At 42.0% G+C, this 27,885-nt stretch overlaps 6 protein-coding genes across 9 annotated transcripts; 3 read left to right on the plus strand and 3 right to left on the minus strand.

Moving 5' to 3' along the window:
- Positions 1 to 40: 40 nt before the first annotated feature.
- On the plus strand, positions 41 to 1,415 carry LOC122626591 (MOB kinase activator-like 4). Its single transcript, XM_043806908.1, has 3 exons — positions 41 to 356; positions 426 to 799; positions 860 to 1,415. Exons 1-3 carry the CDS (start codon positions 297 to 299, stop codon positions 1,095 to 1,097), a joined length of 672 nt encoding a protein of 223 aa, XP_043662843.1. The 5' UTR covers positions 41 to 296; the 3' UTR covers positions 1,098 to 1,415.
- An 85-nt stretch (positions 1,416 to 1,500) lies between these two features.
- LOC122626590 (FAD-dependent oxidoreductase domain-containing protein 1) lies at positions 1,501 to 6,047 on the minus strand. Its single transcript, XM_043806907.1, has 2 exons — positions 5,820 to 6,047; positions 1,501 to 2,730 (listed from the first exon to the last, which is right to left on the minus strand). The coding sequence occupies exons 1-2, from the start codon at positions 6,030 to 6,032 to the stop codon at positions 1,621 to 1,623; spliced, it is 1,323 nt and encodes a 440-aa protein (XP_043662842.1). The 5' UTR covers positions 6,033 to 6,047; the 3' UTR covers positions 1,501 to 1,620.
- Positions 6,048 to 6,703: 656 nt separating this feature from the next.
- Positions 6,704 to 27,866, minus strand: LOC122616975 (ribonuclease P protein subunit p25-like protein). Its single transcript, XM_043792593.1, has 5 exons — positions 27,768 to 27,866; positions 7,448 to 7,575; positions 7,211 to 7,392; positions 7,038 to 7,154; positions 6,704 to 6,981 (listed from the first exon to the last, which is right to left on the minus strand). The coding sequence occupies exons 2-5, from the start codon at positions 7,553 to 7,555 to the stop codon at positions 6,780 to 6,782; spliced, it is 609 nt and encodes a 202-aa protein (XP_043648528.1). The 5' UTR covers positions 7,556 to 7,575; positions 27,768 to 27,866; the 3' UTR covers positions 6,704 to 6,779.
- LOC122616939 (tyrosine decarboxylase) lies at positions 7,906 to 16,291 on the plus strand. Of its 3 annotated transcripts, XM_043792531.1 has the most exons (8): positions 7,909 to 9,364; positions 12,661 to 12,864; positions 12,927 to 13,234; positions 13,365 to 13,799; positions 13,850 to 14,064; positions 14,399 to 14,525; positions 15,352 to 15,860; positions 16,034 to 16,291. In XM_043792531.1, exons 2-8 carry the CDS (start codon positions 12,735 to 12,737, stop codon positions 16,221 to 16,223), a joined length of 1,914 nt encoding a protein of 637 aa, XP_043648466.1. In that variant the 5' UTR covers positions 7,909 to 9,364; positions 12,661 to 12,734; the 3' UTR covers positions 16,224 to 16,291. The 3 variants fall into 3 exon arrangements, with proteins under 3 accessions (XP_043648481.1, XP_043648466.1, XP_043648474.1); XM_043792546.1 differs by lacking the exon at positions 16,034 to 16,291 and having other exon boundaries at positions 7,906 to 9,364; positions 15,313 to 15,485; XM_043792539.1 differs by lacking the exon at positions 7,909 to 9,364 and having other exon boundaries at positions 12,528 to 12,864.
- On the minus strand, positions 16,454 to 18,044 carry LOC122616967. Its single transcript, XM_043792580.1, has 2 exons — positions 17,909 to 18,044; positions 16,454 to 17,849 (listed from the first exon to the last, which is right to left on the minus strand). Exons 1-2 carry the CDS (start codon positions 18,034 to 18,036, stop codon positions 16,814 to 16,816), a joined length of 1,164 nt encoding a protein of 387 aa, XP_043648515.1. The 5' UTR covers positions 18,037 to 18,044; the 3' UTR covers positions 16,454 to 16,813.
- Positions 19,707 to 26,155, plus strand: LOC122616957 (aromatic-L-amino-acid decarboxylase). Of its 2 annotated transcripts, none has more exons than XM_043792568.1 (3): positions 19,707 to 20,237; positions 24,040 to 25,144; positions 25,231 to 26,152. In XM_043792568.1, the coding sequence occupies exons 2-3, from the start codon at positions 24,102 to 24,104 to the stop codon at positions 25,757 to 25,759; spliced, it is 1,572 nt and encodes a 523-aa protein (XP_043648503.1). In that variant the 5' UTR covers positions 19,707 to 20,237; positions 24,040 to 24,101; the 3' UTR covers positions 25,760 to 26,152. The 2 variants fall into 2 exon arrangements, with proteins under 2 accessions (XP_043648503.1, XP_043648492.1); XM_043792557.1 differs by lacking the exon at positions 19,707 to 20,237 and adding an exon at positions 22,216 to 22,366 and having other exon boundaries at positions 25,231 to 26,155.
- Positions 27,867 to 27,885: the final 19 nt, after the last annotated feature.

Raw genomic sequence — 27,885 nt, forward strand, 5'->3', positions numbered from 1 at the left:
TCGATAACGATGCGCGCTACCGCTGCTGCTCAATCGATAGACAAATGTATGTATGTAGAATTTGTCAGAAATTTTCTCGCACAAAGCAAAGTGTTTTGGAAGATAAACGCCACTCAATTGCCGAGCGATGTTCCTACGCCTGTAGAGTTCACTCAGCTTACTACAGTGCAGGGATCCAACGTCCGGAGAATCCAGTGGGGCGGGGACCAGGCTAGCATTCACGCTCTGCCAGCGATTTTCACATCAAGGCGTAGGCACAGACGTTGTGGATCATCGCATCTTCGACCGGGTGAAACATGAAGATGGCTGACGGCTCGACCATATTGCGTAGAAACCGGCCAGGCACAAAATCCAAGGTGAGTGATGGCAGGGCGTCCAGTATTATGATCCCTGCCCTCTGACCCGTTTTCGATTTCGACTTTCAGGACTTTTGTCGCTGGCCCGACGAACCCCTGGAAGAGATGGACAGCACGCTGGCGGTGCAGCAGTACATACAGCAGCTGATTAAACGCGACCCAAGCAACGTGGAACTCATCCTGAGCATGCCCGAAGCGCAGGATGAGGGCGTGTGGAAGTACGAGCACCTACGCCAGTTCTGCATGGAGTTGAACGGCCTGGCAGTGCGGCTGCAGAAGGAGTGCTCCCCGTCGACGTGCACACAGATGACAGCCACTGACCAGTGGATATTCTTGTGCGCCGCCCACAAGACGCCGAAGGAGTGTCCAGCCATTGACTACACTCGCCACACGCTGGACGGAGCCGCCTGTCTGCTAAACAGCAACAAGTACTTCCCGAGCAGGTATGCAGGCTTCTCGACATGGTGGAACTAGCCACATAATAAGCAAAGTATCTCCCCTAGGGTGTCCATCAAGGAGTCGTCTGTGACAAAGCTGGGTTCCGTGTGTCGGCGAGTGTATCGCATCTTCTCGCACGCCTACTTTCACCATCGTCGCATTTTCGACGAATTCGAGGCCGAGACGTACCTATGCCACCGTTTTACGCATTTCGTCACAAAATATAATCTAATGTCCAAGGAGAATCTGATCGTGCCCATTAACGTGGGTGAAAACGCGGCCCCTGGTGAAAGCGAGGCTTAGGAGGACGTCCATGGAACACTCATTCAACATACATCTATTTAGATTTACCAATAGCTTGCAAGTTGGGTTTTTTCACCCTGACAGGAACATAATTCCACGCGAACCCATCTCTAAAGCAGATCTTGTATGTAGTTTAAATGTCAGATACACAGAGTTACATAACGATAACTAAGTAACAAGGGCAGTCCCAGATATACGCACGCAGGCCCCCTCAAACCCGCTCGCCCCATCTGATCCTAAGTCAGCAATTATTTCGCAAGTTATATTACAATTATATTTAAACTCCTTATTTAAATAAATTATATGTAGGCACACGACCATCTCGTGGCTGATTCCACGTCGAATCCCCGTAAACTAAACTAAATTCCCTTGACTACTGGCAGCCAAAACACCAACACAGATGTACGTTACTTAAACGAGAACTTTACTATACAAAATACTATATACAGAACAGAAATTGCAATAAAAGAAGTACATACATAAATACATCAAAAGCAAGTATGAACCTCCTGCGATACATTTGTCAAACGATATTCACTTCGTGCATAGGCTGTTGGTTCACAAGTCGTTCAAAGCCGAGGCGCGACAGATCCAGTGTGGTAAACTTGCCGTCCAAAATGAGTTCGGAAATGGCTCGACCTACGGCGGGAGTCTGCTGAATGCCGTGCCCACTGAATCCCGCGGCAATGAAGAGGTTGCTGTAATGAGGATGTCTGCCAATAATCCCGTTCGCGTCAAATGTGTTGTGGTCATAGTAGCCCGCCCAGCTGCTCTGTATCTTTACTGACTCAAAAGCAGGTACTCGGTTTGCCAGTGTGGGCCAGACATCCGATTCAAAGTACCCATGATCCACGTCCAGCGTTTCGCACTCGGGCTCCTCGTCTTCGTTCGGACTGCGCCCGCACAGGAAGTTACCACAAAGACCGTCCCGCCGAAAGTATGTGCCATCCGGATCGACGGTCAGAGGTGTGGCTAGCCCAGGACAATTCCGCCCTTGAGTGCTAACCACATAGACGTATCGCTTGCGAGGCTCCACCGGCAAGGGCACTCTCAGGGAAGCCTCCTTTGCTCTCTTATCACCAATCCCTGCCAGACGCGCCACCTGACCCGAGTAAGCTCCCGCTGCCAGGACGCATGTGTCAAACTTCACCATCCGCTGAACTCCATCTCCGTCATCGACCACAGCTCCAGAAAGGGCGCCCGAATCGTTCCACTCAAAACCCACTACCGAGCCGTTCGCGAAATTCGCGCCCAGAGCACGGGCCTTCTTCTTGTAGCCCATGAGCAGGGCCCACGGATCAAACCATCCCTCCTTGTCAATCCCGTGGCATCCCAACTCCACGCCCTCTGTGGACAACCACGGAAACCGCTGACGCAGTGCCTTCGGTCCAAGCAGCTCATTTCGAGCCCCCAGCTTGTTCTGCAGTCTAGAGTTCTGAGCCAGGATGTGGGCTCCCTTCTCGGAGGCAAGGATCAGGTAGCCGTTCGGCTGGTAGCACAGATCCACGTCGCCAAGATGCTCGCTGCAGTTAACCACGAAGTTGTAGCCGAAGAGCGACATCTCTATGTTCTCGGCCAGAGAGAACTGCTGGCGAACTCCGCCCACAGAGAGCACTGTAGAAGCGTTGGTGTACTGAAGAATCACAAAAAATGGTAATTATTTAATAGTGATATATTTTTTGTTGACTACAATGGGAAATCATTAAAGTATACAATACAATACAATAAAGTATACAATACAGTTTGAAGTACATATGTATAGAGCATAGATGCAGAAATATAGGTATACCTAATCTTAATCTAATTTGAAGTTTTGTTTGGTTTTCGTCTTTCTTTTTATTCTTATTCGCTCTTAATTGCAAGGACGCACATAATTGACCCAGTCAAAATAATAGCAGTGCCATATGAACTCGCAAAATTATTCAAATTAAATACTTTTAAAAAAGGAATATTGTATTTTATAATACGAGGGTCGTTTGATAAGTCCGTGACTTTTTGTATTTGCCGCGCACCTGCTCTAAATACAACACTGCTCCTGTCAGCAGTTATCGATTAACAGCTGACTGTAAAATTTTGAGAAAGCTGCGTTTTTGGTTTGCGTTTTATAGCATTGAAGCAGACGATCTCGTAATTTTTTTGTCATCAGACAATGCACGGTGCACACGTGTGTAGTCAGCATGCAAATTTCATAAATTGGCTACGAACTGCTACCCATCAGCATATTCTCCAGATTTAGCCCCTGTGACTATTTTTTGTTTCAAACATGAAGAAATGCTCGCGGTAAGAGATTCGGTCAAATGAAGAGTCATCACAGAAACAAACGATATTTTGAGGCTTGAGAAAACTATTACTTGAAGAATAAAAAATTGAAAAACCTGACTAAATGTATAGAGCTAAAAGAATTATTGAAAATAAAACGCTTCTTTGACGAAAAAAATATATTTTATTCAAAAAGTCACGGACTTATCAAACGACCCTCGTACTCTTGGGTGTTTTTAAATAGTTCCCAGCATTTTTATAATCCTTTATATTTAGTCCTGACTAAATGGGGCGTGGGGAGGCAAAATATTTTATATTACTCTTGGGTGTTTTTAAATAGTTCCCAGCATTTTTATAATCCTCTTTGATATTTAGTCCTGACTAAATGGGGCGTGGGGAGGCAAAATATGATTAAAAAATCGATTACTGCTGGAAAGACTCTCTTCTACTATGGTAAGATACGCAATTAAATATATGTGCAAGCATTTGCAACTCGTGGTTGGCCCAAGTTATTGGTCAAAAGGTTAGTTCATTGCTTAGGAGGACAGTCAAGGATTCAGTTTTTTGGTCCTGCTGCCTCGCAAAAACTTGGGGAAAATTGTTGTATAATGGAATCGAGCCAGTATTTAGGGTTAAAACCATCACGGAACGTTATATTCCCATATGCCTTACAGGAGGCTTCACTTGTTTAGCCGTTCTAACAGGACAATGATCCAAAACATACAAGTAAACTTGCCAAGCCGTGCTTTGTCCAGTCGGTGACATGAAATGGCCCGCACAGTCACCCGATAACAATCCAATTGAAAAATTTTGTATTTGATGCGATGAGAAAAGGTTCGAAAATAAAAACATATGATAACTTTTAACTTATGGAAGATTTTCAAAGGTCCTGGACCTCTATTCCTGCAAAGAAATGCCAGAATTTAACTGATTCCATGAAAAGATATAAAGCAAAATACCCAAATAATACCAAAATTATTCTGAGAAATTAAATCAATTAACCTAATGTTTTATTGATAATTACAAAAAAATGTTAAAACGTTGCAAAATATGTTTTTTGGTTGTGCGAAAACGTCTGTGGAAAAATAAAATAGCAGCACTGGCCCAGTAACACTTTGAATAAGTCTCCTACCTACAATTTAGGGTTTAAAAGGAGCTGAAATACCTTTTTAGAAAGGTTAAACAATTTAATTTTTTAGAAATTGAAAAATAACTACAATTGTTTTATTTATTCATATCTTAAATGAGGAACTGTGTTAAGAACGACAAAATTAGGCGAAAGATAAAATAGCAGCACTTCATTAAAACTGCTTTAATGTTCAATTTTAAACTTGATAGTAACAAATTCACTAATAACAAATGTTTGCGTATTAAAACTACACCCATCCCAATAATTGAATATTTAGTAGTGTTTCCCTTATTACCAATAATAACAATAATAATCAACCAGGTCCTGGCAGCGTTTTAGGGATATTTTGCTCCAGGATTCCTCAATTATACCCCAAAGTTATTCGTTGCTAGTTGGATTTGAAGCTACAACTGCTTTTCTTATATCTGACCAAGAATTTTGGATGGGATTACGGTCTGGGGACTGTGCAAGCCAATCCAAAACAGATTTATCTTGGAACGAATCCTTGGCTTTCCTGCTGGTGTACTTAGGGTCATAGTCTTGTTAATAGTATTCGGCAAAGGGTAGCATCATCGTCACCAAAATATCCACAAACACATGTTGATCCATGATGGTTTCTATCCATGGTATATTGTGGCATTGCCCAATTACATAGTACGAGAAACAAGTCCATACCATTATACTGGACCCGGAAGTGTGCCCAATGATTGTTTTCTTCCACTTGTATCGGGGTTCTCATTGTAGGTGATTGCAATTCGTATAATTTTGTTTGTGCATTAAAGGATTCAACCAATATTTCTATCTGATTTTCCTTTAGAAATTGGTTATTTGATCATGTCACGTTTATCTGAAGTGCAATGCTTTCCTCGTTCGATTTTAATCAATTTTTTTAAGGCATGTTTCACCAAAACAAACCGCCGAAAAGTATTAAATATTTCAAAAAATCGATAGAAATGCTATTTTCGTTTTCGCCACATTTTAGACCTTGCCGAACAAAAAATATTATAAAAAATAAAGGTATGGACATTTCAAATTTTTGTTTTCATTATTGGATGAGAAAAATATCTAGCATCGGTACCGCAACCTTAATTTATTTGATCGGGAACAAAATACGTTATGGTGTTGCTATTATTTTTTTCGCAACTGTAAGTATTTTTAACTGCTTAAATCAAAAGGTCAACCATGGGTGAAACTTTAGATTCCCAGACCTTAAAATTTAATTAAAAAAAGGTACTCACCCTCTAAGAAAAATGTTAAAATTAAAGTAGCTAACAGTAAATGTAGCAACTTTTGGATAACTCTGGCCCGCATATAGTAGGTTCTCTTGTACTTACTCCAGCATCGCGCTCCACCACCAGCACATTGAGCTTGCGGCCCAGCTGGAGGGCCCGGGACTTGAGCCAGAAAGCGGAGGAGGCGCCCATGCCACCGCCACCGATTATCAGGACTTCGCAGCTCTGGGGAAGGACATCGCCTTGTGGCTTACCACTTAACAAGCGAAGCTGACGCAGTGCACCCGATCGCTGAACTCGTCGCAGGCACATCATTTTTCATACTAACCGGCACCTGCATAGTCGTGGGATGATAACGCCATTGAAATCCGCCAGATTAGATTTGTGCAGCTCTTCCTAAGTGCTTTGTGTGCACAGCAATAAAAGCAATATTACAGTAAAAGTTGCTATGGCGGACTGCTCTGCTAATATGGTTTTTTAACTTATATTTCTCCCCATATAAAAAGTATTTATATAAAAAATATATTTTATAAAAAGGATTTTATATTTAATAAATGTTTAATTGCTCCAATTGAAATTTGGTTCAAACGCTGTAAATTAGTGTGTAATGTCTCTGACTCAAAATATCAAATATTCAACTTATTATTCATTGGTACTTACTGTAAACATTTAATAGATGGCTTAGGACATATGGAGATTTTTTAATTTCTAGGTATTGAATTTGTATTTGACAAAGAACTAACACAAACTCACTGATTCCGAAGTTCCAGATAAGGTACCTTCCTAGGATGGTAGGTAAAATAGATAGCATTTGGATTAAGGATTAATACTTTATTCGCTATACCCAAATTGGTATTAAACGTCTTTACTCGAAGAGCATCTACTGTAAATTAAAGTAGTTATATAATAAAGAATGATACAAAGACCTCGCTTATCTTTGGAGAGCTAATCTTTCATTGTCCCCAATTGCGTTAATACCGCTGGTCTATTGTGATAAATTAGGCTTTATTTGTATATCCTTACAAAGGGTAAATAAAGGAATCTTCACATGGCCGGTTTATCTCAACCTTGACTCGAACTGGCAGGTAAATTCTCTTCAGCGACTGGTTTTCCGAGTTGTTGGGCTGGTTTATTGCGCCCGGATCTGTTTCGTTTGTTCGACCGAGCCCCAGCTCCTGGCTGCTGATGGGGGGCCTGGGGACGTGGATGTGGCTGTGTTCCTCCGCCCTCCCAAAAATCAGTTGGTCTATTTGGCTTTTGTAAACTAATCGAAACATACTTTTACGGCACTTGTGCTTTTGTAATCCCGTTCCAGCTTACCCGTCTATACTATCCGGCAGCTGGTCCAGACTCATGAGAATGTGCAGAGTGGGTATTTGGCGGGTGACTATAATCTCCTCGAGGCCTTCCATTTGCGGCTTCCAGTGCTCCTCCACGCTTTATGTAGTACACTATAATAGTTATTGCAAATTTGCTGCTTATTGACAACTCACCTGGTGTACGCCATGCGCGTCACCTGGTAGACAGGGTGGCTCCGTTTGAGGACCTCGGCACATGATATGGTCTTCACTACTCCGCCGCCGGATCCGCTCCACACCACGCATCTGTTTTCGCCCTTGTTTAGCGCCGCCTGAGCAAACTCAATCACATTGCTCACTTTGGTACCGCCTTTCACCTTCGAAAAAGAAATTGTTACAAACAAGGATTTGAAAATGGTTAGTGGTACTCACATGCATCCACAAAAAATCCTTTTGGGACTGTGGCATGCAGTCCTCGAATGGCAGATCGCTCTTGCTCAGCTCCTTCTCCACATTCTCGGCCTTGCGATAGTGCATCATTTTGAGGACCTCTGCAAAATCTGCAAGCAAGATTGTTTCACTCTTTCAGAAATATAATCTTGCCGAAGCCCTTCAGCAACAACCTTGAACCTATAATGGCGGAAAAAAGACGCCGGAGGGCTAATATCTCGAGAACCAACTTAACAGTCAACCACTCGTTGTAAACTGTCCGCAGCAGCTATTGCCCCCATCGCAGTCCGTGAAAATTGAATAATTGCTTGGTTTATGATCCAGAGGGACAGAACGGCAAAACCATTCTGCTAGTAGTGTAAGCAGCGATGTCACCTACAACTTTTAGGTGCGTCATGTGGCTCGAGAAAACTTTCAAAAATCGGCTAAAAGCGGTAAGTGATATATTTTAAAGTCAATTAGGAATTGAAGATCAGATTGTTTATTTTCCTATTTTAAAAACATGAAATAATAAATTTAAATTTTAGCACATATTTCGTATTTTTGTTTCAAAAGCGAAATGTCAAAAATAGATTAGAAAACTTAATTGAAGAAACTTAGTTTTCGAAATTGGTAATCAGGAGATAAATTGAAGCGAAAAACATCATCCTAGGAAGTAAGACCATGACGGTCTTCGCTTTGACATAATTCATTTTGAAGAGGAGTTCAAGTAAAAGTCAATAAAAACCATTTCTGCAGCAATTAAATAAGCGCGAATGCATCAGCGTTTTTCCAGCGTTTTCCCATTAAATAAAGCCCTGCTGGTGTCGGCCACTAGACAGGCGGGAATGGGATGGGAATGGAGATGGAGATAACGGGTAAGGAGGTCACCGGGGGATGATGACTGCAGAAGCATGATGCCACTTGTTGAAGCTGAGGCCGAACCAAAATTCAATGCCCGGGGATGTTCACTGCAGCTGATTTCGACAGCAGCAATGAAAGTTTATTAATGAACTTTCAACCAACAACAAAAAAAACGAGAGGACTCGGATGACTGTGTGGGAATATGGTGGCAAGTACATGGGGCCACGTGTCCCAGACATACATATCTATGGCCTAGTGCAGACGAATCCAAGGAGCCCGGGTAGGGCTGGAATTTTCAGAGAGGAATGCGTTGAAATTCCTTCTACTACTCTCCTGCCTCCGCTGCTCCGATGCTTGGCCATCGTTGTCGTCATTTCCACCGTCATAGTCATTTGGCATCGCCATCATTCCTATCAAGTACGTACTGAACAATAATTCAATTTGGCGCGGAAGTTATTAATAAAACGACGCACCCCAGCCAAAAACAAGTGGGAAGTCGTGGGAAGCTGTCCTGTCAGTGTAATTTGTCGGGTGTTTATGACAACACGTTCTTTGAATTAACTCATCCATGCCGAAATGGAGTTGCACTTTAAGAGCAAATTAGGTTTTATTTTAATCATTTAGTTCGAAACCCAATTTTCCATGGATATCAAGCATACGCATCGTGCAACCTCACATGGGCAATGGTGGTTATTTAATTTTCCACTCGCCCATCCTATTCCTAACATATCTTCACGCACAACAGAGACGAGTCCCACTCCCTTGCTCACAGCTATGAATGAAGCGTCGCAAAAATTCCATTTATTTGCCATTTCAATCGCACCAAGCACTCACAATCGCCCTCAACCCAGCTCCGGCCCACTGAAGTATGCATTCATTAGACATGCCAAGGCAGCCGAAGGAGAAGCAGTAACCACGGCTGCGGCGACCGAGCTTAGCTTTTGGCCAGACCGCAGAGCAAGGATCAGTTTGGTTTTGCCAGTCGGGGCCATCGGTTCGTGGTCTCGGGTTCGGAACAAAAGTCGCCCATCGGTAAACGTGACTAAGGAACCTCAGGTTAATTACAAAGAAAAATTCTGTTTATGCAAACTACGTGTGATTAAGTCGAGCAAAATTTGGGAAGAACACTATCTCGGAAAAATAAATCTAAAAATCGAAAGTTTTCAAAGCAGAACTGAATCAGTGGATTCTTAAAAAGCCACAAATATAGCTCCAGCCGAAATAAATCAGTCCTATATACAAATAACATAGCAATGGAAATGAAATAAATTCTTTTTTGCCAGCAAAGTAAATTTTTGAATAAAGCGGACTCTATACGTAATCCGTCCAAGAAAACAAGTTTTCTTTGTTCTTACAATTTGCATAAACAATTAAGTTCCTCCAGTTTTGGGTTTTAAACAAATTACTCAGTCTATTTGAACAAACGAAAAGGAAGTATCATGTAAATAAGATGTTTAAGCATGCAGTGCCCCTTATGAAATTGAGTTTTTAGAATAACTCAAATGACTATTAACAATAAGACTTAATTGCATAATGGAATGCATTTTTAAAACTCAATTTATGATTTTGGCTGTTTATGTTTACGTATAATTTTTAGGATCAATAGCAATGGTGTACTTAATCTGGCGACATTTTTAATGGGTTTTATTCGAAAGTTTTCATTACACATTTATGTATATATTAGATAAACTTAAAGCAATCTGATGTGTTACACAGAATCCAAATTTTTAAAATGATATTTATCGAGAGTTTTTACAATAGCATTTTGATCATATTTTTGTAAAATGCTTTATTTTATGCAGATGGCGCATTATTAACAAGAATCCAAAAATTCTACAAGCTAATACAGCTTTAAACAGTTTTAAAATGGAGGATGTCGTCCTGTACTCTTTTAAAACATTTTCTCTGTAGTGTTTTTATATCCGTTACTCGTAGAGTAAAAGAATATACTATATTCTTTGAAAAGTATGTAACAGGCAGAATGAAGCATTTTCGACCATATAAATTATATATATTATTGATCAGGATCAAAAGGCGAGTCGATTTAGCCATGTCCGTCTGTCCGTCCGTCTGTCAGTACGAACTACAAAACTACAGGAACTACAAAAGCTAGAAAGTTGAAATTCAGCATGCAGACTCCAGAGACATAGACGCAGCGCAAGTTTGTTGAACCATGCTGCTACGCCCACTCTAGCGCCCACAAACCGTCCAAAGCTGCACCGCCAACACTTTTGAAAAATGTTTTGATATTTCTTCATTTTTTATAGCTCAAAGAAGCTGGGTCCGCAAAAATCGAATTTTTGAAATTTGAAAGGTGGAATCGTTTGACCATCGTTTGACCATGTTTGACCACCAATTACTTTTTTTTGACCACGTCCAGTTTTCAAGATATGAAATTTCGAAAATTTTCGAACTTCCAAAAGTTGACTTTTTTTAACTTTTTTTTTTTTAAATCGCAATAACTTCGTTTGACCACGTTTGACCACCCTTTAGAATTTTGAACAAACTTTTAGTTTAGAAAATATAAGCACTTAAGGAATTAAGCATTTTCCATACCTCAAAACTAAATATTTTCAAATGTTTTTTTTTTAATCGCAATAACTTCGTTTGACTACGTTTGACCACCCTTTAGAATTTTGAAAAAACTTTTAGCTTAGAAAATATAAACACTTAAGGAATTAAGCATTTTCCATACCTCAAAACTAAATATTTTGAAACAAAATCGTTTGACCACCCTTTAAAAATGCTTTTTATCGTTTGACCACCCTTTAAAAATTGTTTTTTTTCGTTTGCCCACCCTTAAAAAAAAATATTTTCGTTTGCCCACCTCTTAAAACTAAATATTTTGAAACAAAGTCATTTTGTTTTTCGTTTGACCACCTTTAAAATTTTTTTTTTTTTTTTTTTTTTGACTTTAAATAAATATTTTGAAACAAAATCGTTTGACCATCCCTTAAAAATGCTTTTTATCGTTTGACCACCCTTTAAAAATTGTTTTTATCGTTTGCCCACCCTTAAAAAAAATATTTTCGTTTGCCCACCTCTTAAAACTAAATATTTTGAAACAAATCGTTTGACCATTCTTTAAAAATGCTTTTTTTCGTTTGACCACCCTTTAAAAATTGTTTTTTTTTCGTTTGACCATCCTTTAAAACTGCTTTTTATCGTTTGACCACCCTTTAAAAATTGTTTTTTTCGTTTGCCCACCCTTAAAAAAAAATATTTTCGTTTGCCCACCTCTTAAAACTAAATATTTTGAAACAAAATCGTTTGACCATCCTTTAAAAATGCTTTTTATCGTTTGAGCACCCTTTAAAAATTGATTTTATCGTTTTCCCACTCTTAAAAAAAAATATTTTCGTTTGCCCACCCTTTAAAAATTGTTTTTTTCCCACCTCTAAAAATTGTTCTAATTATTAATTTTAAATCATTTTGGAAATCTTTCTCTTTCTTACTCCCAAGAAACGATCAAAGACCGGAGGTGTCTTTGCCTATAACCAACATACACATACATATTTTCGGTTCTGCTATCTGCACTGAAAAAATCAAATTGAATAAAAAATGAAAACACATATTTTTAATGCTTATGAAAACTCCAAATTAGGTTGGATAATAATATGATAAAGCAAACACATATTTGTTTTGTGTTTTTTTTTATATAATACATTTGTTTCTGGGTTGTATGTATATGAACCAATTTGCTAGCAACGAAACGTACGACTAATTTTCGAAACAAAAAGTTTTTTCAAAATTCTAAAGGGTGGTCAAACGAAGATATTGCCATTTAAAAAAAAAGTTCAAAAAAGTCAACTTTTGGAAGTTTGAAAATTTTCGAAAATTTTCGAAATTTCATATCTTGAAAACTGGACGTGGTCAAAAAAAAGTAATTGGTGGTCAAACATGGTCAAACGATTCCACCTTTAAAATTTCAAAAATTCGATTTTTGCAGACCCAGCTTCTTTGAGCTATTTTTTATTAGTATTGTAAACTTCTATCGATTTGCCAACAAACTTTTTGCCACGCCCACTCTAAAATTTTTGAGCTGCCATAGGAGTCGGAAATTTCCGAAATAATGGAAACAAAGTCATAGTTTCGTTGTGAATAATCATAAAATGTTCTAGCTCAGTAAACAATGTTTTTTAAAATGTTTAATTTATCTAGTTTCCTGTTTTGTGTTAAATCACTTTTATATATAAATATTTTAAAGTTTTGCCTAGAAATAAAGAAAGACTTTGTATGTATGTATACACACATTATCTGGAAATAACCGACACAAAAAAATTGAATATATTCACTTGTACCGTCCCACTACGCTGAGTCATTGAGCAATTTTTAAACTTTTCGTAATAAAGCTAAGCGTGGGTCGCAAACGAAAACGGAAAGATTCGAAAACACGCAGGAAAGCGATTTGGAGAAACCATCCAAGATGGACAGCATCGAATTTCGAAAACGTGGAATGGAAATGGTAGAGTACATCTGCAATTATCTGGAAACGCTAAACGAGCGTCGAGTCACGCCCAGCGTGGAGCCGGGATATTTGCGGCACCTGTTGCCAAGTAAGCCCCAAACATACCCCCAAAATCAGGTCAATTTCTCCCTCACCATCCCTCTCACACAGCTGAGGCACCACAGGAGCCGGAGGACTGGGACCAGATTATGAGGGACGTAGAGGACAAGATCATGCCCGGCGTGACGCATTGGCAGCACCCACGCTTCCACGCCTACTTTCCTGCGGGCAACTCGTTCCCCTCCATCCTAGGCGACATGTTGGGCGACGGGATCGGGTGCATCGGCTTTTCTTGGGCCGCCAGTCCCGCTTGCACCGAGCTGGAGACCATTGTGCTCGACTGGCTGGGCAAGGCCATCGGTCTACCGGACCACTTTCTGGCCCTCAAGGAGGGCAGCACCGGAGGGGGAGTCATCCAGGTAACATTATGCTCGTAGACGACGACCGCGGGGATTATATTATAAAAGTAAAGAAAGCGCGCCTTAGTTTTTATATATAAAATATTAAGTCATTTGACAATGTTTATCGGTGGGTCTTTTTGGGCTCCAGACTTCCGCATCGGAATGTGTGCTGGTCACGATGCTGGCTGCCAGGGCACAGGCGCTCAAGAGGCTAAAGGCCCAGCATCCGTTCGTGGAGGAGGGTCACCTCCTGTCTAAGCTGATGGCCTACTGCTCCAAGGAGGCCCACAGCTGCGTGGAAAAGGCGGCGATGATCTGCTTCGTGAAGCTGCGCATTCTGGAGCCCGACGACGACGCCAGCCTGCGCGGCCAGACGATCTACGAAGCCATGGAGGAGGATGAGCTGCAGGGCCTGGTGCCTTTCTTCGTCTCGACCACTCTGGGCACCACGGGCTCGTGTGCGTTCGACAATCTGCCGGAGATTGGCAAGCAGCTGCAGCGATTCCCTGGCGTCTGGTTGCACGTGGATGCCGCCTACGCCGGCAACAGCTTCATCTGCCCCGAACTGAAGCCCCTCCTGAGGGTGAGTGGCTCTCCCAAGGCACGGCCAATCTTACCCGATCCTATTTACAGGGCATCGAGTACGCCGACTCGTTCAACACCAATCCAAACAAATGGCTGCTGACCAACTTTGACTGCTCGACGCTGTGGGTGCGGGACCGCATCCGGCTGACTTCAGCCCTGGTGGTGGATCCGCTGTACCTGAAGCACGGCTACTCGGATGCGGCCATCGACTACCGTCATTGGGGAGTTCCACTCAGTCGGCGTTTTCGTTCACTGAAGCTGTGGTATGTAGCATATGGGGTCCGAAAGCACTCGATGGCAAAGTGTGGGTCTGTTGACTGTTGTCGAAAATTTAATTGTTTTTGTATTGGCTTGAAGTGGCCTTAAGTATGTTGGCTTGTTTACTTAAATTGTCCCTCGTGTATTTGCTTGCGACTTAGTTGTAAAAGCAAAGGTTTTGATACCCCGTGTTTGCCGAATCTGTTCCGCAGATGAGATGAGTCCCCCAAAATATGAGAACGCCAAACAAACATTTATTGCTAATTGTGATCACGGCAAAAAATACTATTTACCCTTATCCATTCTATGTGTGCCTCTCAATGACGTATATGATTTTAGGTTCGTGCTGCGATCTTATGGGATTTCCGGGCTGCAGCATTACATACGTCACCATATCAAACTGGCCAAGCGGTTCGAAGAGCTCGTGCTCAAAGATAAACGCTTCGAGATCTGTAACCAAGTCAAGGTGATATACATTTGCTTTCGTTTCCCATATATTTTAAGTTTTATTTTCAATCGATTCGGCTTCTTTCGGTAATTAATCATGTTCAGAGGTCAAAGCTCTTTTGTACACCCCACGGAATGTGTAGGGCGGGTGTGTGGGTCTACTATGCGGAGCAAGGGCCGAGTGCCCATGTATGTAAGTCCCAAAAATAGTTGGGAAATGGATTGGTGGGTAACGCAAGTGTCGGGGCCTCAGCTCTGGCCACGAAGACGTGAATTTGTTCACACCGCCGTGCAAACGAAGCAAACGTGCGCAAGTACACGCCAAATTCCGCAAAGAAACTGGCGCAAAAATTGATTTCTTTTTCGCCCCGACAATGGAAGTGTTTTGGCATAAATGCTATTGAAAATCATTTAAAGACAGCCACAAGTGATTCATCGAGTCAACGACTGGCATACATATGTACATATGTATGTATGTTCAAACTCGTTAAACGTAAGCGTGGCCAAGTTGATTAAGTGATCAATTCGGTAGCGGATCTGCGTTAGTCACGTTTTAGTTTTCCTTTATCTTGCTTAATTTTTGCCATATAATTGAAAAAATAAAACAAATATTTATGATTTAAATAGCGTTTGAAGCACATTTAAGACAATTTACAGAACACAGCACGTGGAGTGATAGAGACTTTTTTGGAATGCAAATTTATTCATCTAGCCAAAACTTGTTTAAATCACTCCATTATTTTAGAAGTTATAAATAACTTCATATTTTGATTTTTCGTTTTTTATTTGGTTAATCATTCGCCCAGATTTGTGGAACCGAAATAAATAATATTTGGTTCTATTAGCTGGGCCTGGTCTGCTTTCGCCTCAAGGGCTCTGACAAGTTGAATGAGAAGCTGCTGAGCATAATCAACGAGTCTGGCAAGCTGCACATGGTTCCGGCCAGCGTGGGAGATCGGTACATTATCAGGTTCTGCGCCGTGGCTCAGAATGCGACCGCTGAAGATATTGACTACGCCTGGGACATCATCGTCGACTTTGCCAACGAGTTGCTGGAGAAAGAGCAGCACGATGAGCTGTCGGAGATCATGAACCGCAAGAAGCAGGACACGTTGGCTCAGAAGCGCTCCTTCTTCGTGCGCATGGTCAGCGATCCGAAGATCTACAACCCGGCTATCAACAAAGCCGGCACCCCCAAGCTCTCCATGGAGCTGCCCTCACCCGTAGTGAGCCGCGGCAGTGCTCCCATTATCCGGACCCAGAGTTCGGTGGACCACAACTCTTGGATATCCTGGCCGCTGGCATTCCTCTTCAACAGCAGCAACGAGGAAAAGGGCAGTAACGTCTCGTTGCGGTGAGTCTTATTTGAAACTACCGCATTTCAATAATCTTTCATTCAAAATGTGAACCCTAATGATTTCAATATTTTTATGGAATCTATTTTATGTATAAAATGTTTTGAATAAGATTAAAATGTTGGCAGAGTCCCAAAATAAATTAACTTCACGAGTAATCTGTTCCTCGCAGTTTCCGACATTTGGACACCAACGTACGACCATCTTCGTCGCGACGAAACTCCGGAGCCGGCTCCTCCCCCTCTCCGGAAAACGAGTTGGACTACGTGAACGTCCAGCAACAGCAACTGGAGCAGCGATCCCCTCGACGTTCACCCATGGCGGTGCGCAAGGCATCGTCCACGCGGGATAACCCCAACTAATAATATTCACTCAGTTAATGGAAACACTATTATACAGTATTAGCGCTCCTTAAGTCAGGCGCCTAGTTAAATTCTAGACCAATCTACCATGCGGTGGGTGACAACAGTAAAAGGCTTCTTCTGAATTCCAATATTGAAACTATGAAGTGCCGTGAAGGAAATATCAAACGAACATCTTTCTTGTTTATAAATTGCAATAAATATTATTTCAAAATAATAACTTACAGTTTTTACACGGCAGAAATACTCTGTTTTACACTGCAAGTCAACCCATTAAAAAAAGTTATCTTGAATCAACATTGAAAGCAAAAATATGCTTAAGTACTAACAAATGGTAAACAGAAATATCCTGCGTTTCTTTGCTTTCTTGCGCAAGGTAAACAGATGAAATCCAAATTATCTTGCTGATGCCATTGATATGACGTAGTATCATTGTTGATCGGCATAAAATCGGAAATGAAAATGTATATATGAATTTACTGTGTATGGACATGGATTCCAAATGGATTATGACTCATTGGACAGGGCTCATATATTATAAACCATTGTGTGAAGATGAGTGCGCGCTGGTGGGAAGGCGAACAGCGGTTCTAGAAACCAGTCGGCTCATTACCTTTTTGAGTGGGCTCCTTGAAATCCATATTTTGCCCGAACACTCTTACCAACTGGTTCAAATATGCCTCCTTGTCCACTCTTGAGTAATGGTCCAGTCGCCCCTTTGTCATGTCCCAATTCAGATACGTGGGTGCGCGCAACTTTGATTCTACGTTAGGTGCCTTTGTGTTTGACATGATCTTCTGGGTCTCCACTGCTCTAGATATAGGCAGATCAACTGCGGATTTACCCAATAAATTTCGGGGTGCACTGTGCACTCTATACGCATCCAAGTCGATAGGGTTCAAAGTCAGCGATGTATCTTCTTTGGCACCCATCTGCAAACTAACACTTTTTGGGTTTGCTTCTGGAGCTGATGCTAATTGATATTGATGGGTTTCTAAATGCAAATTGGATTTCTTTGTGTAGTGTGGGCTCGTCCTTTCAATCATTCGCTGCAATATTTCATCATAGCTTTTTGTCGACTTCACTGGATCCTTGTCTCTTGGAGTTAGTTTGATCTGCCTACGGTATCCTAGCTGATCCTGACTGTTAGCTGCCGGCCGCAACTCTTCCAATCGCCGCTTCATGGCCAGCAGCTGTTGCTCCTGCTCACTTGGCTTAGTCTTGGACTTGGCCTTCGTTACCTGGCCTTCAATGATTTTCAACTGCTCCAAATTGGAGAGCATGGAGCCCGTTGGGGACAAAAAGCCCCGTTGATTTCTTGGTAAAACTTTCGACATTACTGTGGGTCTTACTTTCATAATGATCTCTTTAGTGTGATCCCGTTTGGCCCTTTCTATTCGCTGCATCAGAGCGTCCAGGTTGGGCTTAATTCTTGACGCATCCTCGTAGTTTCTGGGCAGAAAACCTTGTTTTTTCAGATAGACGACTGGAGACTCCCAGTTCTTTATCAAACTCGGCACGACCTCATTATAAGCCTGTAATGGGTCGTCCTTCGATTTTGCTTTGAGTTTAGACTTGGCATTGGTCTTTTGGAAAACATTCATGGAGCTGAGCACGAAGACATACCTGCGGCGATTGATTTGCTTAGGGATGCTTATGGAGCACTAAAAAGTATATTAATTCACCATAGAACAAATCGCATGGTAATTGCGAGTAAATAAAAAGTTGTTATGAAAATATAAATTATATGGTTATATTTGATAAATAGGGTTAGGCTATAGAGATGTAAGAGAACTGGTGAGCAAAGGCTCATATTTTCAAAATTTTCCAGACTATCTAAAGAATATATAGACTCTTTTACCCAAAATCACGAAATCTAAACTTGGAAACGGGTTCACCAAATTAAATCGCCAAATAACCTCAAACAATAAAATTGAAAGTATCATCTGTCAAAATCTTTGACACCTCCAACCAAATAAACCAATAAATAAATCCCGTATCCATTAATTAGTATGCCCCACTAATATGAATGAAATGCCTAAGGAATGATTTGGCGAAATCCAAAATACACGAAAATAGAAGAGCCCCGGCACGAAATCTTCATATGCAGTAAGCTATTGTCAAGCACGAGCACCTTCAAATAAAACAAGAGAGAACGCTATAGTCGAGTTCCCCGACCCGATACTCAGCTAGTGGAAGTGCGAAGGAGAAATTTCAGCACTGACAGTTGTTGGCGGTTTGTGGGCGTTAGAGTGGGCGTGCAAACAGTTTTTTGGCAAATCAATAGAAATTTTCAAGACTAATTAATAAATGAAACAAGAGAGAACGCTATAGTCGAGTTCCCCGACTATCTGATACCCGTTACTCAGCTAGTGGAAGTGTGAAGAAGAGTCTTCATCACTGACAGTTTTTGACGGTTTGTGGGCGTTAGAGTGGGCGTGGCAAAAAGTTTTTTGGCAAATCGATAGAAATTTACAAGACTAATACAAAAATGAAAAAATATTAAAACATTTTTCAAAAGTGTGGGCGTGGCAGTTTTGGGCGGTTTGTGGTCGTTAGAGGGGGCGTGGCAACATGAATCGACAAACTTGCGCTGCGTCTATATCTCTGGAGTCTGTATGCTTATTCTCAACTTTCTAGCTTTAATAGTTCCTGAGATCTCGACGTTCATACGGACGGACGGACAGACGGACATGGTCAGATCGACTCGGCTATTGATCCTGAACCAGAATATATATACTTTATATGGTCGGAATCGCTTCCTTCTGCCTGTTACATACTTTTCAACGAATCTAGTATACCCTTTTACTCTACGAGTAACGGGTATAAAAATATCAAAACATATTTCAAAAATGTGGGCGTGGCAGCTTTGTGCGGTTTGTGGGCGTTAAAGTGGGCGTGGCAAAAAGTTTTTTGGCAAGTCGATAGAAATTTACAAGACTAATACAAAAATGAAAAAATATCAACACATTTTTAAAAAATGTGGGCGTGACAGTTTTGGGCGGTTTGTGGGCGTTAGAGTGGGCGTGGCAACATGAATCGACAAACTTGCGCTGTTTCTATGTCTTTGGAGTCTGTATGCTTAATCTGAACATTCTAGCTTTTGTAGTTCCTGAGATCTCGACGTTCATACGGACGGACAGACGGAGGGACACACGGACAGACGGACGGACAGACGGACATGGCCAGATCGAATCGGCTATTGATCCTGATCAAAAATATATATACTTTATATGGTCGGAAACGCTTCCTTCTGCCTGTTACATACTTTTCAACGAATCTAGTATACCCTTTTACTCTACGAGTAAAGGGTATAAAAACACCAAATATTATGCAAATTTTCGTACAAATATACAGGTAGCTCTCAAACAGACGAACTCTTTAAATCTATCTTCCCCACTAAAAATACGTTCGATATCTTAAGCCTAATAACTTGTTTTCTTACATAAACCAACATAAATTCCCTTTTGTAGTACGGTCTGAACTCATTTAGACAACATAGTAATAGTAGTAAATAGAATCATTGAAATTTTCAATAACATTAAAAATCCAAGGTCTTTCCCAAATTTCATGTAGTTGAAGTTAGTGGTGCTTGACTGTATGACGGCATCATTGGAATTTTGATCGGTGTTTGGCAGTGCCAACTGCCATAATTAATGGTTAGACAACAAAAGCGTTAGCCGCGCTCCACACACACATCCCATCACACAGCCGGGTTTTAGCAGAAGCAGCATCAGAAGGCGGATGGATTCGTTGGATGATGGCAACGGCCCTCGAGCATTTCGAAGTGTGACCGCGTAAACTGAATACGAAATTATATTTAGAAGCACGACGTCATCCGTGGTGTCTGGACCTGTGAATGAAAGTTCAGACGAAGCTCAGGCCCAGAAAGAGGAGCAGAGAAATACATCAAGTCACGGTGTTCAGGCGATCTCTGTCCAGCGATCTCCGAATCTCTGGCATCGGACTCTGCACCCACCGAGCGCCGCTTTAAGGCGTCGACGCGTGCGCCGAGTGAGTCAGCCATGGTTTTCAAAGTTATGTTTAGCCCCTTTACAGTGGTCGGATTTGGACTATTTCCCAACAGAATTAATTTATTTAGTAGAAATGAAAAGGTACTCCCTTCGATAATAACAATAGAAACTTTCCATGTTACTTTTAAATAAACAGTTGTATCCTATTCGTCTAACCCTTTCGAGTAGATGATGGTCCGAGATCCATTAAACATACGGACTGGAAAGTATGTATAGCTAGGGTTAGATCATTACCAGGCAAAGTTAGATAATCACTCGTCAGCAATTAGCACCCAACCAAATTGCGGGGAACTCATGGTGACTCTGACAACAAACCCATTCATTCGTTCGTGCTGCCCACCCACACCCATTATCTTCCAAGTTCCCGCGCTTCGCAAACTGAACAAATCGTTGATTTTCATTTGGCAACGTTTGTTTATTTTGATATTAGTGTTTTTGTATTTTACTCAGCAGGAGATTCCATGAAACAATGGACGCTCTTCACAGCTACGTCATCAGTTCGGCTTTTTGTGAGGGCTGGCCGTTCGTATATCCGACCTTCTGCTAACGGATTTGGTCAATGTTTGGACACTTGTTTGCCACTTTTCGATAGTACTTGAAGTGGTTCCCCACTAGTTGCCATAAGCCACGAAAATTTTCGATATTTCTTCAAGAGATTAGAGGGAACTAGTTTGTTCTCTTTCACTGGCTCTTTGCACACTGTTTGAACGTGCCGGATTTGCGGCAAATTGCGGAAATTTTCTAAAACCCACAGCTTTCAAAAATTACACATAATTCGAACATATTAATATATAATAGAAAAATACAAAAGAGATTGCTATAATCGAGTTCCCAGACTATCTGATACCCGTAACTCAGCTAGTGGAAGTGCGATGCAGAAATTTCACCACTAACAGTTTTTGGCGGTTTTAGAGTGGGCGTGCCCACTTAGTCTCGATAGAGACTAATAAGAGAAAATGAAAAAATAGCAAAACATTTTTCAAAAGTGTGAGCGTGGCAGTTTTGTGGGGTTTTTGGGCGTTAGAGTGTGCGTGGCAACATGGGTCAACATACTTGCGTTGCGTCTGTCTTTAGAAACTGTATGCTTAATCGCAATCTTCTAGCTTTTATAGTTCCTGAGATCTCGACGTTCATACGGACGGACAGTCAGACGGACGGAATGACGGAAGGACAGACGGACAGTGCCAAATCGAGTAACCCATTGATCCTGATCAAGAATATATACTTTATATGGACGGAAACGTTTCCTTCTACCTGTTACATACTTTTTAACGAATCTAGTATACCCTTTTACTGTAGGAGTAACAAGTAATAACTATTTGTAAATTTCACAATAATGCTCAGAAGGTTTAATAGAAAACTACTTTAGTGAATTATAATTAATAATTTGACCACGTATTCGTGAAAAACCACCCTTGGTTACTCAGTCGCGCTTCAAATTTAACTCAAAGTATATTTAAGCTAAAAGCATCACACCCTTGCCCACCAGGGGCTTTTTCGCCAAGCAAGATAATGCTCCGCCCGACGCGAGAGCAGAACGAGAGATGTGCCCATAATGACCAAAGCGGGTTTCCCAGGCAAACGAAGTCCGAGTCGAGTCTCCGAGCCAGTAATTTGAGTCCGATCACGAGACAATCAACGTCAGTAGGAGCGTGGCGCACAGCACACCTCATAGGTGAAGAAGGGGATATATCCGAGCACAGAGAGAAGCCGAGAGTAGCCGATCGTGCGGTCGAGCGTTCGGTCTGTTGTCATATAAAAACGATTGCAGCGCAGTGGCCAAGACATTCGCGTCAAGGAAGCTGAGCTGCAACGACTGTGCGCTGCGTGATAACCGGGATTCGAAAGTGATCGACATAAGCTATTGTGTATCGTATTAGACCCACGTATACGAGCACTAAAGATACAAGCACCAAAAAATACTTCTTAATAGACTGCATTATTTAAACAAATTAAAGGAAAAGTGTAAATTGGTCAAAATGGATGTGGAAGAGTTTCGCAAATACGGCAAGGAAGTGATTGATTATATATGTCAATACGGTACTAACATAGAGGAGCGTGATGTGGCGCCCACCTTGGATCCGGGTTACCTCAAAAAACTGATACCAGGTAAGCTGCCAGGTGCAATAAGAAAAAGGTTAAAAAAAAGACCCGACGAAAGCTGGGAGATATACGAATTTTTGTTAGGTATTTTGTGTCAAGTTTGTATAATAAGGGGCATACTTGACAGGTTATATACAAACAAGCCAGTACTGAATGATCATAAACTAATACAAGAGAGAACGCTATAGTCGAGTTCCCCGACTATCTGATACCCGTTACTCAGATGGTGAAAGTGCGCAGGACACACAACACTCACAGTTTTTGCGGTTTGTGGGCGTTAGAGTGGGCGTGGCAAAAAGTTTTTTGGCAAATCGATAGAATTTTACAAGACTAATACAAAAATGAAAAAATATCAAAACATTTTTCAAAAGTGTGGGCGTGGCAGCTTTTGGCGGTTTGTGGGCGTTAGGGTGGGCGTGGCAAATATTTTTTTGGCAAACCGATAGAAATTAAGGAGACCAACACAAAAATGAAAAAATATCGAAACATTTTTCAAAAGTGTGGGCGTGGCAGTTTTAGGCGATTTGTGGGCGTTAGAGTGGGCGTGGCAACATGAATCGACAAACTTGCGCTGCTTCTATGCCTCTGGAGTCTGCATGCAGAATCTCAACTTTGTAGCTTTTGTAGTTCCTGAGATCTCGACGTTCATACGGACGGACAGACGGACAGACGGACGGACAGACGGACATGGCCAGATCGACTCGGCTATTGATCCTGATCAAGAATATATATACTTTATATGGTCGGAAACGCTTCCTTCTGCCTGTTACATACTTTTCAACGAATCTAGTATACCCTTTTACTCTACGAGTAACGGGTATAAATATATACAAAGTAAAGAGCCGTAAGGAAATGCGCTTTGAAATTTTTTAAAACCAGGCGTTGTATAGTTCTCAAATCTCCTGCGTAATCAGGAGAAAAGTCCCCAACTTTAAATACTCTATGAAGCTATTATTCCAAAGAAAAACATTATTTTTGTTAGCCGAATCTATTTTGTATGATTGTTTTCGTCGAATTCCATTTAAAACCAAAAAAAGTTTTATTACAGCACTAGTGATAAATTGTATACACTAATTTGTTAACTATGCCCAAACAAATTAGCAATGAATCCGAAAATATTTCGTTCGCGCAAAATAATCAAAGAAAAAACCAAAGCAACTGAATGCCTCTCAAAAACTTGTTAAATCATGTTGACTAATTGTTTTGCCCGCTGCCGAAGAGTCATGTGAATAATGTGCGAGTGTAAACTATTCGAAAATCCCCAGCCCACGGATTCAAATGCCCCGCAACGAGGTGCGTGGGAGGTTCAAGGCATAATTGGGGCACACTCGACAGCCATCTCTCCGATCTTCGATCTCCGGCCACCTCTGAGGCTGACAGGTTGGAGAGTAGGTTTTGCTGGCGTATTTCAGGCGAATTCCGCGCAGTTTGCTAAGTTAAATATTTACGCCCGAATGGACGCCGCAATCCCGAGTTCAACTAAACAAATCAATTAATTATGCATACGCAAACACACACCTTTCGTATAGACTTACTTGTTGATCTTTCTACTCAGTGCCAAAAACAACAGCCCCGCCATAAATACTTCCTTTGCTGGCCCCCCAAATTTATGGGTGATAAACGAAATATTTAAGGCCCATCCCACTAATCCCCGACTGCCTGTTTATCTCTATTTTCAGCCGACGCTCCCCAGTCGCCGGAGCCGTTCAAGGACGTGCTCGAGGACTTCGAGCAGAAGATAATGCCGGGAGTGGTGCACTGGAACCACCCCAAGTTCTTCGCCTACTTCCCATCGGGCAACTCCTTTCCCTCCGTCCTAGGCGACATGCTTAGCAGTGCCATTGGTTCAATTGGCTTCAGCTGGGCCAGCTGTCCGGCGGCTGCCGAGCTGGAGACGATCGTGATGAACTGGTACGCCAAGGCCCTTGGTTTGCCCAAGGCCTTTGTTTCGGATGCTCCAGGCAGCACAGGCGGCGGTGCCCTCCAGGGATCCGCCTCAGAGTGCGTTCTCGTCTCTCTAATCACAGCCCGCGCACGGGCCATCAGCGAGCTAAAGGGTCAGACCAGCGTTCACGACAGCGTTTTCCTGCCCAGTCTGATCGCCTACGCCAGCCGCGAGGCACACTCCTCCGTGGAAAAGGCCACCAAGATGGCCCTGGTGAAGCTCCGGATCATCGATGCCGACGAGCATGGTCGCATGCGCGTTGACCTACTGCGCCAAGCAATTCAAAACGATGTTAACGCCGGTTTGACACCCTTCTTTGTAGTGGCCACTGTGGGTACCACCGGCGGATGCGCTTTCGACGATATTACGGAGATCGGAAAGGTATGCCGCCAGGTGTCGAGCATTTGGCTGCACGTAGACGGCGCCTACGCGGGAAACTCTTTCATTCTACCCGAGATGCGGGTATTTTCCGCCGGACTCGAATACGCCGATTCTTTTAACACAAATCCCAACAAGCTTCTGCTGACAAACTTTGATGCCTCTGCCCTGTGGGTGCGGGATGTGATGAACCTCAAGAGCGCGCTCAACGTGAATCCACTCTACCTACGACACGAGCACTTGACCGGAGTTGACTACCGCCACTACGGCATTCCCCTGAGTCGCCGATTCCGGGCGCTCAAGCTCTGGTTCGTCTTCCGGACATACGGCATTCGAGGCCTACAGGAATACATTCGAAATCACATGGCGTTGGCTAAGAAGTTTGAGATGCTAGTCCGTAAGGACGATCGATTCGAAGTCCGGAACGACGTTCACCTTGGCCTAGTTTGCTTCAGAATGCGGTAAGTTTTTAAACTAAATAAAATAAATACTTCCTAACTAAATAAAGATTCAGACTCGACTATATTTGACTCAATCTTCTCTACAGAACTGGTGACGAGCCCAACCACATGCTGCTCGCCCAGATCAACCACTCAGGCAAGATGCACATGACGCCAGCCAAATTCAACGGCCGCTACGTGATCCGCTTCTGCGTCACCTATGAGCACGCCACTGAGAAGGACATCCTGGAGGCTTGGACCCAGATAAAGTGCTTTGCTGAGGAAATACTGCGGGACCACCAGTTGGAGTCCAGCTCCGTGCCAACCACGCCGGAAAGTTCAGAGCGCACTAGCTCAGAGCCAGTGGCTCCAGTGGCGGGCAAGCCTCCCATCAAAAAAAGGCTGACCAGGACAAAGTCGTTGCGTTTCTCCTTCACGCGCAGCATCTCGCGGGAGCAGTACCAGAGCCAGAGCGAGCATCTTATGGATGGGTGCACTCCCATCCTGGTCGTGGATCCCAAAACTCTTCAGGAGAACTTCCAAAAGGCGGCAGATGACAATGATAGAAACAACAGCAATGGCAACGTAAAACTCAAAGATATATCAGACGTGGATACAGACGAGGCGAGTAACTAAGCGTCGACCCTAAAGGGATTAAAAGGGATGGAGTTACCTCTACCTAGTATTAATTGTCGAGCTGAAATGAGGCATGAACCAATCGTCTACCGACTAACAGTGCTCAGTTTCAATATTAGAATATACATTTATGTATTTTTAGGGCCTTAGTTGTTGCTGAATATCATGTAATTAAGAGATAGACTCATTTGTAACTGCTTATATCTTGTACCTACCTTAAGTTACTATCATGAACAAAGCACGTATTTATAAACATTATATCGGCATTTTTTATGCAAAGAAAAATACAAACATAATGCAAAGTAACCCATATCACGTGTCTTGTAATAGCGGTTTTAAGGACAATCTTAAGTTCACCATGTTATTTATAATAAAAATTGTCCAGTGTCGTCTAAGGGCAAGTACAATATAATATGAGGAATAATATATCCTAGACACCTTATTAATTTGATGTTCCCTTCCAATAAAGCCGTGCACCTGTTTTGAGAATGCTATTCCACCCACTTTGGACACTATGGAAGAGCACCCTGGGATTGTGCGAGCCAACCCAAAAAACCAACCCGATTCTTCTTAAAGCAGATCTTTACGAGAACTTGGGGTCATTGTCGTGTAAATTTCGTCCGAAAATGGGATCAGTATAACCGCCGTGATATTTATACCCGTTACTCGTAGAGTAAAAGGGTATACTAGATTCGTTGAAAAGTATGTAACAGGCAGAAGGAAGCGTTTCCGACCATATAAAGTATATATATTCTTGATCAGGATCAATAGCCGAGTCGATCTGGCAATGTCCGTCTGTCTGTCCGTCCGTATGAATGCTGAGATCTCAGAAACTACAAAAGCTATAAAGTTGAGATTAAGCATGTACAAAGACATAGACGCAGCGCAAGTTTGTCCATTCATGCTTCCACGCCCACAAACCGCCTAAGACTGCCACGCCCACACTTTTGAAAAATGTTTTGATATTTTTATACCCGTTACTCGTAGAGTAAAAGGGTATACTAGATTCGTTGAAAAATATGTAACAGGCAGAAGGAAGCGTTTCCGACCATAGAAAGTATATATATTCTTGATCAGGATCAGTAGCCGAGTCGATCTGGCCATGTCCGTCTGTCCGTCCGTCTGTCCGTATGAACGTCGAGATCTTAGGAACTACAAAAGCTAGAAAGTTGAGATTAAACATACGGACTCCAGAGAAATAGACGCAGCGCAAGTTTGTTGATTCATGTTGCCACGCCCACTCTAACGCCCACAAACCGCATAAAGCTGCCACGCCCACACTTGAAAAATGTTTTAATATTTTTTAATTTTTGTATTAGACTTGTAAATTTCTATCTATTTGCCAAAAAACTTTTTGCCACGCCCACTCTAACGCCCACAAACCGCCAAAAACTGTCAGTGTTGAAGACTCTCCTTCGCACTTCCATTAGCTGAGTAACGGGTATCAGATAGTCGGGGAACTCGACTATAGCGTTCTCTCTTGTTTTATTTTTTATCAGTCTTGTAAATTTCTCTCGTTTTGAAAAAGTCTTTCTTTTAAAGATGCTTTACTCAATGCTTTAGTAAACCTTTTAGTAGTCTTCGTCCTCCGTTTGTTGCAAATGTTGATTAGATTTCATCCTTGATTAACAGACAGGGCTAATTGGGCCACTAAGTTATCCCGGCTAGTTACGAAAGCCAAAGAGCCTATCCAAAACCCAAGTATGGGCGATATATTATAAATTTAGCCATAACCATTTTTGGGGGAGTCAATAAGCTTAACTTATAGTCTGTGTATATATGTCTGTGTATATGTATGTATGTACATATTCTCTAATGTTTGTTTTAAAATGCCACTATTACTAGAACCCCCCATATCGCTCAAATATGGCTCCCACATGCTGAAACCATTTATACATGTGTAAATGATGTGTTGGAAAGCTTATGTTCAAAGTCCAATATGCGTTCCCGAATAGTTTTTGTTTCATTCTGCATTCTGCTTTACCAATCCAATTTTAAATTATCTCACCTTTATAAATATTTTAAAAATAGTTTGACCAATTTGTGCACAGCAAAATATAAACAAACACTCCGCACACGTGTGCTATCGATATGGCTGGCTTCTTATAGTATCGCTTTGTCGTTCC

This window comes from Drosophila teissieri, chromosome 2L (genome assembly GCF_016746235.2).
Source record: "Drosophila teissieri strain GT53w chromosome 2L, Prin_Dtei_1.1, whole genome shotgun sequence".
Lineage (NCBI taxonomy): Eukaryota > Metazoa > Arthropoda > Insecta > Diptera > Drosophilidae > Drosophila > Drosophila teissieri.

Coding starts and splice junctions, on each gene's coding strand:
- LOC122626590 (XM_043806907.1), bottom strand. CDS start 6,032: ATGATGTGCCTGCGACGAGTTCAGCGATCGGGTGCACTGCGTCAGCTT. Junction 2,731..5,819: donor TGGTGGAGCGCGATGCTGGA/GTAAGTACAAGA, acceptor GTGATTCTTCAG/TACACCAACGCTTCTACAGT.
- LOC122616957 (XM_043792557.1), top strand. CDS start 22,237: ATGGATGTGGAAGAGTTTCGCAAATACGGCAAGGAAGTGATTGATTAT. Junction 22,367..24,039: donor CCTCAAAAAACTGATACCAG/GTAAGCTGCCAG, acceptor CTCTATTTTCAG/CCGACGCTCCCCAGTCGCCG. Junction 25,145..25,230: donor CTAGTTTGCTTCAGAATGCG/GTAAGTTTTTAA, acceptor TCTTCTCTACAG/AACTGGTGACGAGCCCAACC.
- LOC122616975 (XM_043792593.1), bottom strand. CDS start 7,555: ATGATGCACTATCGCAAGGCCGAGAATGTGGAGAAGGAGCTGAGCAAG. Junction 7,393..7,447: donor AGGATTTTTTGTGGATGCAT/GTGAGTACCACT, acceptor TCTTTTTCGAAG/GTGAAAGGCGGTACCAAAGT. Junction 7,155..7,210: donor ACGCGCATGGCGTACACCAG/GTGAGTTGTCAA, acceptor TACTACATAAAG/CGTGGAGGAGCACTGGAAGC.
- LOC122616967 (XM_043792580.1), bottom strand. CDS start 18,036: ATGAGCCTTTGCTCACCAGTTCTCTTACATCTCTATAGCCTAACCCTA. Junction 17,850..17,908: donor ACCATGCGATTTGTTCTATG/GTGAATTAATAT, acceptor CAATCGCCGCAG/GTATGTCTTCGTGCTCAGCT.
- LOC122616939 (XM_043792531.1), top strand. CDS start 12,735: ATGGACAGCATCGAATTTCGAAAACGTGGAATGGAAATGGTAGAGTAC. Junction 13,235..13,364: donor CCGGAGGGGGAGTCATCCAG/GTAACATTATGC, acceptor TTTGGGCTCCAG/ACTTCCGCATCGGAATGTGT. Junction 14,065..14,398: donor TTTCGTTCACTGAAGCTGTG/GTATGTAGCATA, acceptor ATATGATTTTAG/GTTCGTGCTGCGATCTTATG.
- LOC122626591 (XM_043806908.1), top strand. CDS start 297: ATGAAGATGGCTGACGGCTCGACCATATTGCGTAGAAACCGGCCAGGC. Junction 357..425: donor GGCCAGGCACAAAATCCAAG/GTGAGTGATGGC, acceptor TTCGACTTTCAG/GACTTTTGTCGCTGGCCCGA. Junction 800..859: donor AACAAGTACTTCCCGAGCAG/GTATGCAGGCTT, acceptor TATCTCCCCTAG/GGTGTCCATCAAGGAGTCGT.